At 36.4% G+C, this 11,213-nt stretch overlaps 1 protein-coding gene across 4 annotated transcripts in view; it reads left to right on the top strand.

Annotated features, from left to right (window-relative positions):
• The first annotated feature begins 1,038 nt into the window (after positions 1–1,038).
• LOC131223505 (uncharacterized) overlaps positions 1,039–11,213 on the top strand; it is an 86,475-nt gene continuing 76,300 nt past the window's right edge. For 2 of the 4 annotated variants that reach the window (XM_058218939.1, XM_058218941.1), the window contains exon 1: positions 1,041–1,221. In XM_058218939.1, coding sequence (XP_058074922.1) covers positions 1,186–1,221 — 36 coding nt within the window. In that variant the 5' untranslated portion in view covers positions 1,041–1,185. Of the gene's footprint in view, positions 1,222–11,213 lie in introns of all 4 variants that reach the window. The other 2 variants (XM_058218938.1, XM_058218940.1) reach the window with 2 other exon arrangements.

Genomic DNA, 11,213 nt, shown 5'->3' with positions numbered 1-11,213 from the left:
TCCTTTACCGTGGATAATGAAACGGCCCACAATATTCAAAACCACGAGATCCCAACCCATTCGATGTTTGACCTTTTCTCATTATTGTTCCCCTAGTTTTCACATCTCAACCGTCAAGGATCTTTCAATCATGTAGATTATCTGGACCGTCATAAGGTAGTGCCCATCAAATCAGCATCTTGGATAACTGAAAAATGGGCCCTACTTTCCAGAATGCTGTGAGCCCTACTTTCCATACAACAATACAACCAGTCCTTCTGGATAAACGGGACGATCCATATATTGATCTGGACTGTCCATACATTCCAGACCACTATTAAATACCCTTACAGCCGGTCAGATGGTAATGCCCCTTTCAGCGATGGTCATGTTGTCATAACCGTCCATTCCGTTGGCTATTATAGATCAAATGGTTAACATCATGTCACCAAAACTAGAGTTCCAGAATCATGGACGGTCCGAGGCGGTGCTTCACCTTGATTAGCGGACCTACTTTTTATGCGTGATATCCACCGTCCATTTCCTCTATGCTATTCAACTGGATGGCTACGATCATCTGACTGTGTGATACTTGTACGGCTGCTTCCTAGCTTTCGACTGCGGTCAATTGTAATGATACCTTGCACGAGTCCTTTCTCCCGTATGATGCGTTGCGAGAACTTTTGCAAATTATACAAGAGTGTTCGATTATAAGAATCAGGGCCCACAATTTCGTAATCGAGACCGTTAGTATGCTCGGGTTCACTAATCTATAAAACAATCATGGCTTTCGATTTATGGCCCACAGGAAGATAGTTAAGAAAGTAAATAGTAAACGGTCGAGATTCAATTGAGAGAAAAGGTAATGATATTGGTTAATAAAGCCTTCCAATCTTTGAAAATTCAAGAAATTCTCCATCTGCTGTGGGGCTCAAAAGACAGACGGTCTGGATTCCCGAGCGGTGGGCCCTCACTTCTCAGAAATTTGAAACACGTGTGCACTGTTTGAAGATGCGAGCCACGTATCCCTCGTGGCCCTCCTCTTGTAGCGGAAAATCATTTGCACGGGAACCCATTTGCAACGCAGCGATAAGAGAAAAAAAGAAAAGGAAAATCCTCTCCGATTCTAGAATTCAAAAACAAAGAAAAATCCATCAGAAATCTCTCCGTTGCATTCGATAGATTCTGAGCCTTCTCCTCCGCCCGATGATGGAGTTGGACCCTCGTCAGTACGACCACGTTGTAAGCTCTCTCTCTCTCTCTCTCTCTCTCTCTCTTCTGAAAGTCGTTTTTTGAAATCTCGCCCGTGAATACTCATCAATCGCATTGATATTGGTCTACCCGAGATTTTCCGATCATTGAAGTCGTTGATGGATGGATCGATCGAATGTTGCTTAATTCCATGTCTTGGTGTTTTATCATGTTTGAAACTAATGAATTATCTGAAATGGCTCCGTATAACTCTGCAAGTAATAGACTGGGATGAAGGAAATGGATTACTTTTAAATTCTTCTTGGTTTTTGGTTTTAACTGTGTTTGGGCTATGTTTGGATGTCCCTTTGTATGCATTTATCCAATATTGATTTGGGGCGGAGAAACGAATCCCACGTAATGCGGTGTTTTCTACTTTCCTTTGTTGCACGAAATGCGTAGTGTATCCAATCAGCTTGCAGCTTTGGGTACATTGGCACGCAGCGTTAGGTACCAGATTGTTGGTGAAATGGTTATCCAATCTTCCCTTGATCCTTTGCATCTTTGGTGGTATTGTCCAATGTCTTTTGGGGTCACTTATTTACTTAGGATACACACACGCACGCAGAGAGAGAGAGAGAGAGAGAGAGAGAGATCCTTAAGTGGTAGTGATAACTTATATTGATTAGAGATGATCCAACAAGGTTGAGGTTAAGACCCTTGCACCTGCCCTAATTAGAGTTTAGAGGTCCAAATGGCAGGAGGCAGGTTGAGGTGGCTGGCTGCTGATGAATAGAGTTGCAGTGGGTCCGGGCTTGCCCAAGTGGCTTGAGATCAATCCACTTTGGGCTGGGTTCATGCTAAGACTTGAGGCCTATGGGTTGGCTTGAATCCTGATTCTCTTCATATATTACTTGCTTAGATGTTGGTAGACTTTAATTCTAACAACGGAATTTATCCAGGTGCTTCAGTTACGTAGTTGGGGTCCATGATGAGGAGAGTAGAAACACACTAGGGTATCAATAAAAGAGGCTTTCTAAACAGGGTGGAAAATCAGTTTTGTGGTACCATATGGTTATCTCCGAAACCAGGTCATATTGCCCCGTGTTGGGTTGCATGATCAATGAGGCTTGACACTGCTCATCCAGTAATTCCTATTTCATATATATATATATATATATATATATATATATATATTTGTTGGGAAATAATTGCACTTTAAATTAGGCTGGCAATGGTAGGTTGACCTGCGTGTCAGCCAACCTGATCCGCTTCACAACCAGCTTTGGACCATATCTACTGGATTTTGGGTTAAGTTTGGACTAGAAGATGTGACCTAAGAAAGTAAATGGGTATGGATCAGTTGGATCTTCCCAGCCTGACCTGCCCAATTACATACATCATCATCATCATTTAAACCTTTTCCCAACTAATTAGTGGGTCAGCTACACGAATCGTGTTCCACCATTCAACTATCACATCATATAGTCAGAATTCATGATGAAGTTGTGGCAAAACTTTCATGCTGGCTGCCAACTTGAGTGACTTAATCCTCCATTTGTTATGTGGACCACCAATGAGAGCACAAAATCCCATAAAACACCCAATCACACACATATGACCATATATTGGGTCGATAATTCATGAGAGCGGCTAGATTGAGAAGGATGTTTGAAAAAGGCGAGCTTAACGGTCCTTTGGGGGGGGGGGGGGGCTATAGCAAATGAAAAATTAACTTACTGAAATAATAAATTTATCAGAAATCTCAATAGCACTAGTATTGAAAAATTGATTCAAACTTAGTTCGTAGGACAACTTTCACCAAAAACAAAGTTTTAGGTAGGACAACCTTATTTCACGAACGTTTGTAAGGATCAAAATATCAAACCAAGCAAGAGATAATAAAGATATCTATTACAAACATTCACCACATTTGCGTAAATAAAATTACAACCATTCTCCACATATTCAAAAAGTAAACATTCACTGCAACACCAAGAATTATAGTGGTTCGGTGTGCACACTAACTGTTCTCAAACAGCCATACCTACTCCACTCCCAATAATCACAATCCATGTGATATTGGCTTTCACTAAAACAAGGTTTTCACAGGGTCACCTTAAAACCTGATACAGTTGTGATTTTAAAGGGCTATCACAAACAAAAACCCTACACTGAAAATTTTTGGCTATCTCAGAAAAACCAACAAATGAGATCTTCTGGCTATCTCATAAAAAACCAAATACAGAAAGTAAAATGATACTTATCCTTACTGAAGAAGAAGCTATAGCCGTAGATTGTTTTTCTTGAATGACGAATGTTCGATGTTCAGTGCAATAGAAAAGGTCCAGGGTTCTAATTGATTTTAATTAGTTTTAGGCTACTTGCATTAATTCCCTCAAATCTCAATTAGAGTAAACACTCTTTTTGATAAATCAGAATGACAGAGTTTTGAGATAAAGGAATTAATGAAAAAGCTATAAAATAAAATTATAAATACTGCTTGATAGCTTGACAATAAATGAGGTTTCTCTCTCTCTTGAATTAGGGCTTTGATAAGCTTAAGTTGTATTTTCGAATTGAGAAAGGAACTCAATTTATAGTCACAAAATATGTTCCTTCAACTGGTCCCAGATTCAGTTCCAACAAATTTTCAAATTCGAGCGGGATAAGTTCCAACAAATCTTCGACTGGTCGAGGGTGACCTTTGACTGGTCGAACAGTCTGTTCGATTGGTCGAGCAAGTTGAATCCGATTAGATTATAGTTGTTGGACTTCGAGTCGAGGAGCCTTCAACTGGTCGAGGACTCCACTCGACTGGTCGAAGATGCAACAGAAATTCTATTATACTTCAGCTGTACCTTGGACTAGTTGAAGAATTTCTTAGACTGGTTGAAGCAGAAGTTGGACAAGACAAAATTCAGTCAAATTTACGTATAAAAACCCAAATTAAATATATTTTGAAAGCCCCTAAACCTAAGGTCTTTCTAGTGTTTAAATTACCTGTATGGACTGAACTTTGAAGAAACTTGAAGTTCTCAAAGGAGCTTGATCTTATACTTAGAAGATTCATCAGTAGGAGTTGAACTTGCACTTGGAGCTTGATCTTTTACTAGCATTTTTAGTAGAACTTGAACTTGAACTTGAAGCTTGATCTTCTACTAGCAATTTTAGTAGAACTTGAACTTGAAGGTGAACTTTCCATCTTGATCCACGTGACTTGAACTTTAGCTTGACTTCAATTTGAATATAAGCTAGACTTCAACTTGAACATGAGCTTGTCTTTAACTTGAAGAACACTATGCTAAGTTGTTTTGACAAGACGAAATTTGACAAACCAGGTGTAACTTGTGCATTAAACACAATAGCACTTACAATCTCCCCCTTTGTCAAATTTGTGATAAAACACATAGTGATATATGAATTTGAGTGTAGCCCTATATTATTAAACTCATGATATAATTGAAGAGAGCAAAAAAAAAAAAAAAAAACTACTCCCCCTCAAGTTGTGTTTTCCCTGTTTCCTGTTTTAAAACATACAATATTCCAAGCAAAGCATTCCTAGTATTTATAATCTTTATCATATTCATGCATTCATTCAAATATCTCCCCCTTTTGTCACAAGTTGACAAAGAAAGAAGGTTACTAACATGTAAATATGTATAAGAAATAAAGCATTAAGTCAATATAGTATAAAGGAGAGATCATCCAAACAAAGTAAAAGTAGCAAGTCATCAAGCAAAACAAGTATAAAGTTATATAGCCCCATAGAAATAAACAAGAAATGAAAATGAACTCAGTCAGATCCTGAGGAGGAAGGAGCAGGCATGGAAGGATCCATCTGATGTAAACTCCTCACAATATGGTAGAAGTACTTCTTCATGTACTTCATAAAGGATTTTTGAGTTTGCACTAGGTTATCCTGTGAAACCTGTAATGCCATGACCTTCTCTTCCAAATATTAAAGATGATCATCAACCTGTGAAGGCTGAAAATCTAGATCATCTGACTCATCAAGTTCAGCAAAAATATCATTCGTAGATGTGTCTTCTGGTGGTCCAGGTGCTTCCTCTTCTTCCTCGTCTTGCTGGCCCGGAAGATATTTAAGATTCATCTTGTGAATATTAGCGTTATTGAATGGTAATACTGACTCGGGTGCCTCAGACGTAGGAATGGGAACATTACAATGTAAGGCAATACACGTCATAAGATACGCAAAGGGAATAGAACCATGACCAGGATGAAGACGAAATTGTATTATGATATAGCAAATAAGAGAAGGAAGACACACTTGTACCCCAGAAACAACAGAGTGTAGAATATTAGCCAAGAAGGTTATTCCTTGATCGAGGATACACATTGGATGTGAAGATACGGTGAAGAACTCGAAATCGAGGCAGAATTTGATTGGCACGCAAAGCATTACCCAAATGCCATTCCGCATTAAATCGACATAGATTATGTGTAACCGCTAGTCGTTCTGTATGGGACATTCTATTTGTTAGATTGTCAAGAGGAATTCCATCATCTGCAATAGCAATCCCAGTTAAGGTTGAGATCAGATAGCGGTCTACAGTGAAGTTCCCTTCCACAAATTTAATTGTAAAGGTAAGATTTTCTTCGGACACTTCACAAATTGATGCATACATGCATTGTGCAATGGAACGGTAAGCTTTGCCGCCCCAAGCCAAAATGCCTCCCCAACCAACATTAGAAAGCAAAGGAACAAGATTGAATGGAGCAATGTGAGCAACATTTACACTACACTCAATAATAATGTCTCTTGAGCTGAAATCCCCAATTTGGTTCGCATTTTCTTCGAAACCTTTTAGGGTTCTCACATTGGATGAAGTCGGCCTAGATGACGAACTACAACGAATTTTTCGTGTAGTTGCACATTTAGTACGATGCTCCATATAATATTTGCTCATGAAATAACTAATAAGAGAAGTGTGATTGTGGATATAGCAGATTTTTCACAAATCTCACACCAAAGAGGGTTTGGAATCAATAATAAACCCAAAATGATAGATTAGCTAGTAAGGGAGTACTCAAATCTTGAAAGAAATAGTAAAACAATCACTTACAAGCAATATTTGGAGATGGGTTTGACGAGTGGGCCACTGACGAGTTGAAGAAGAAGATGAAAATGAAAAAAAGAAGTGATTTTTCACTTTTTTTTTAAAAATATTTAAATTTAATTTTGACATTATATTATTAGTATTATATGCATTTAATTAATTATAAACAAGAAACAAACAAATGCATAAATACTTAATTAATAACACACAAACCAATATCATTATTTAAATTTGAAAATCTATTCCTGTCAGGCGGTTTGGTCAAAATGTTAGCAAGTTGCTTTTCAGTTTGAATATATTCAAGCACAACACTCTTATCTTCAACAAGTTCTCGAATATAATGGTATCTAATATCAATATGTTTTGTATGAGAGTGTTAGATTAAATTTTCGAAATGTTAATTGCGCTTGAATTATCACAATACAATGTCATTGTATCTTGGGCAATGCCATAATTGGCTAACATTCTTTTCATCCAAATGAGTTGAGTGCAGGCGTTACCGGCTGCTATATATTCAGCTTCAGCAGTAGAGAGTGATATAGAGTTTCGTTTCTTACTGAGCCATGAAACTAAACAGTTCCCTACATAGAAACATCCACCGCAGTAGATTTTCTATCGTCAATATTTCCAGCCTAGTCTGCATCAGTATATCCGACAATTTGGACGGATGTATCATGTGGATACCAAATACCAAAGTCCTAAATTAGCTGAACTTGCGACATATATGATTATCCGCTTAACAACAATTAGGTGAGATTCTTTAGGATTGGATTGATAATGGGCACATATTTCAACACTAAATGCAATATCAGGTCTACTAGCAATTAAGTATAAGAGACTACCAATCATACTTCGATATAAGAGAGAGTCTACACTTTTACCCGATTCATCTTTTGAGAGTTTAAGAGTTGAACTCATTGGAGTATCAAACTTCTTTCCATTCTCAAATCCAAACCTTTTTACAAGATTTAAAGCGTATTTAGTTTGTGAGATGAATATACCATCTTCATGTTGCTTAACTTGTAATCCAAAAAAGTAGTTAAGTTCACCAACCATACTCATTTCAAACTTGGATTTCATCAGATCTGCAAACTCAATAGATAAGTTAGAGCATGTAGATTCATAAATTATATCGTCAACGTAGATCTGTACTATCAGTATATGATCGTTATATTTTTTGACGAATAAGGTTTTATCAACGCTACCCATATTGAAGTTATGACTAAGTAAAAATTTAGTCAATTTTTCAAACCATGATCTGGGAGCTTGTTTCAAACCATAAAGTGCCTTCTTAAGATGACATACATGATTTGGAGATTTGGGGTCCCCAAAACCCTTAAGTTGTTCAACATAGACCTCCTCATGTAAATCACTGTTTAAAAATGCACTTTTAACATCTATTTGATATATTTTAAATTTCATATAACATGCAATCGAAATAAATAATCTTATGGATTCATGGCGAGCAACTGGTGCAAAGGTTTCATCGTAGTCAATACCTTCTATTTGCGTGTACCCCTGTACAACCAGTCGAGCCTTATTTATGATAATATTACCTAATTCATCAGTTTCATTCTTAAAAATCCATTTGGTTCTAATTATATGTTTATCAGAAAGTCTAGGAACCAAGTACCAAACATCATTTCTGACGAATTGATTTAACTCTTCTTGCATAGGCAATGTCCAACTTTCATCAGTAAGTGCTTCATTGATATTAGCTGGTTCAATTTGGGAAGTGAAACAGATGTAATTGCAAATATTTTCTAATTGTTTTCTAGTCTGTACACCAGTGCTAGGGTTACCAAGTATTAGATCAGTCGGATGGTCTTTGACTAATCTTAGTTCAGTATCAACTGATTTTGATGAAGAGTCAGGTTTATCGATAATATTAATTTCATCATCATCTTGACTTGGTGTGGGTATGATCAGGTGATCGTCAATTACAACATTAATAGATTCCTGAATCATTCCTGTTCTTTTGTTAAGAACACGATATGCTCGACTATTCAGAGCATAACCCAAGAATATTCCCTCATCACTCTTGGCTTCAAACTTTCTCAAATTTTCCCGGTCACGTAAAATGAAACATTTACTTCCAAAGGTTCGAAAGTATTCGACTGTTGGCTTCTTATTGAACCATAACTCATAAGCTGTTATATCTTTTGCTTTTATAACATACACACGATTTAAAATGTAGCATGCAGTATTAACAGCTTCAGCCTATAAGTTTTTTGGTAAGTTCATGCTATTTAGCATAACATTTGCCATTTTCTGTAACACCCTGTTCTTTCTTTCAACAACCCCATTCTGTTGAGGTGTTTTAGGAGCAGAGAACTCATGTGATATACCGTGGTCTGTACAATACTTCTCAAAATTGCTATTTTCAAACTCAATACTATGATCACTTCTGATTCTGATTACATGTACTTCTTTTTCAGTTTGAATTCGTTTTAGAATTCTTCTGACTTCATTGAGAGTCTCTGATTTTTCTCTCAAGAGAGCTAACCATGTATATCTGGTAAAATCATCAACAATAATCAGAAAATATTTCTTTCCACCTCTACTATCCGTTCTCGTTGGTCTAACCAAATCCATATGGAGTAGTTCAAGAGGTTTGGTTGTGGCTAAGGAGTTTATTTTTTTATGACTACTCCTGATTTGCTTGCCAATCTGACATGCGCCACAAATCTTTTCTATTTTTTTTAAAAATTTGGGTAAACCTCGAATATGATCTCTTTTGCTCAATCTATAAAGATCTTTAAAGTTAACATGTCCAAGACGTTTATGCCATAGTTCTATTTCGTCTGTTTGGATCATGTAACATGAAAAATTAGAAGAGCATGAGTCATTAATAATATAGCAATTCTTAAAAGTCCTACGACCATTTAATATCATACTTCCCTTCTCATTCGTAATCTCACATCCGTGATTTGTAAATTTTACATTGTGTTTGTTATTGTAAATTTGAGAAATACTTGGGAGGTTATGCTTAAGACCTTTAACATACAAAACATTCTCAAATGGAGGTACCTTGGCCTATGATTCTGTAGTTGCTTCCATCACAAAAAATAACTGATCCGTCATTTACTTCCTTGAAGTTGGTGAATAGTTTTTTGTTACCTATCATATGTCTTGAACATCCACTATCCAGGTACTATTTTGAATGGCTAGTGGCTTTGAAGGCTGTGTGGGCAACAAGACATGTAACCTTTGGAACCCATTTCATTATGGCTCTGAGTTTAGGAGTTCCATTAGTTTTTCTCTGTTTCAGGGAGTTGAAATTTCTCCCTTTTCTATTAACTCTGATTCCATCTGAGTTGGATTTTAGCTAAAGGAGGTTTGTTATATCTTTTGATTTCTGTAGCTGATGGCGTTAGAATTAATCTTAGAAACTTAAAAAGATTTTGGATTTTTGAAATCATTTTGACCATAGTTTCTCAAATTCTTACCTTTTGAGTTTGAGGATTCTCCTTTTACAAATATAGGAGATGCATTTTTGTTTTTCAGAGAACTATCTTTGATATATCTCAGACCTGATTTGTTACCGCATTTTCTGGATGAGGTTAATAGTTTTTCCAGCTTTGGGTCTCCGTGGGCATATCTCCAAGTAGCCTTAGAACTCAAAAGAGAAGAAACTTTGAGTTTTAGATTCTCATTTTTAATTCTGAGTTTTTCTAACTATGAGGTTTTGAAATTCAAGTCTAGTTTTGTTTTTTTTAAAACAATCTGAAAGATGAGATTTTTCTAAAACATTATTTTTAAGTTCTTTTAACTTAAGATATTTTTCTCTTTGAATTTTCAGTTTGACAGCAATTTTACAACTTTTCCTGTATAAGGCATTGTAGGCGTCTTGAAGATCATCTTCATTCTCATTTTCAGGGTCACTCCTGAGATTTTCATAATCAAATAAGTTATAGCTATCTGAAGAGGTGACTCTAGCTATATTCATTAGGGCTTTTACATCATTTGCATTTTCTTGTTCTGATTCATCAAACTCAGAAGAACTTTCAGAGCCGGATGATTCATCCCAAGTAGCTAACATACCCTTTCTTTTTGACTTATCCCTTTTTGGACATTTATTCGCCAAGTGCCCATATTCATGGCAATTGAAACATTGACTGTCCTTTACAGATTTCCAAAATTTAGTTTTTCCTTTTCTTTTGTTAGATGGTTTTTGAAAATCTATTCTTTTCTTGTTTTTGAAAATTCTGTAAAATTTCTTAGCAAGTAAAGCCATATCATCTTCTGTATCTTCAACATCAGAATTAACACAAATTTCTTTTGAAACAGATTTAGACAATTTAAGAGCAATGGACTTACCTTTAGGAGCTTTAAAATTTAACTCATACGTTTGGAGGGAACCAACTAACTCCTCAACATTCATTTGATCAGTATCTCTTAATTTCTGAATGACAGTTACTTTAGAATTGAATCTCTCAGGAAGAGATTGCAGTATTTTTGCACAGACCTTGCTTTATGGGATCTCATCTCCTAGACCTCGCATGGAGTTTACTATATCATTTAGTTTCATATAGAAGTCCATGAAAGTTTCATTTTCTTCCATATGAATTTCCTCAAATCTTGTAGTGAGGATTTGAACTTTTGATTTCTTGACTATAGAAGTTCCTTCATGTGTCATTTCAAGAATATCCCAGGCTTGTTTGGTTGTATCACATGAAATAATTCTCTTGAATTCATCGGGTGATATCGCACAAGTAATGACATTTAAGGCCTTAGCATTTGCACTGCTTTCGCTTTTCTGAGGTGTAGTCCATAAATAGAATGTAGTTTCTTTCATAGATTTAGTTCCATCACTGCCTAGAACTTCAGACATAGGAGGTTTCCATTTGGTTACAGTGGCTTGCCACACGTTTTCATCTAAGGATTTTAGAAAAATCCTCATTCTGGCTTTCCAATATGCATAGTTAGAGCCATCAAAAGGTGGTGGCCTGGTAATAGATA

This window comes from Magnolia sinica, chromosome 13 (genome assembly GCF_029962835.1).
Source record: "Magnolia sinica isolate HGM2019 chromosome 13, MsV1, whole genome shotgun sequence".
Classification (NCBI taxonomy): domain Eukaryota; kingdom Viridiplantae; phylum Streptophyta; class Magnoliopsida; order Magnoliales; family Magnoliaceae; genus Magnolia; species Magnolia sinica.
The sequence above is the reverse complement of the archived record's forward strand: the minus strand, read 5'-3'. Positions and strand labels throughout refer to the sequence as shown.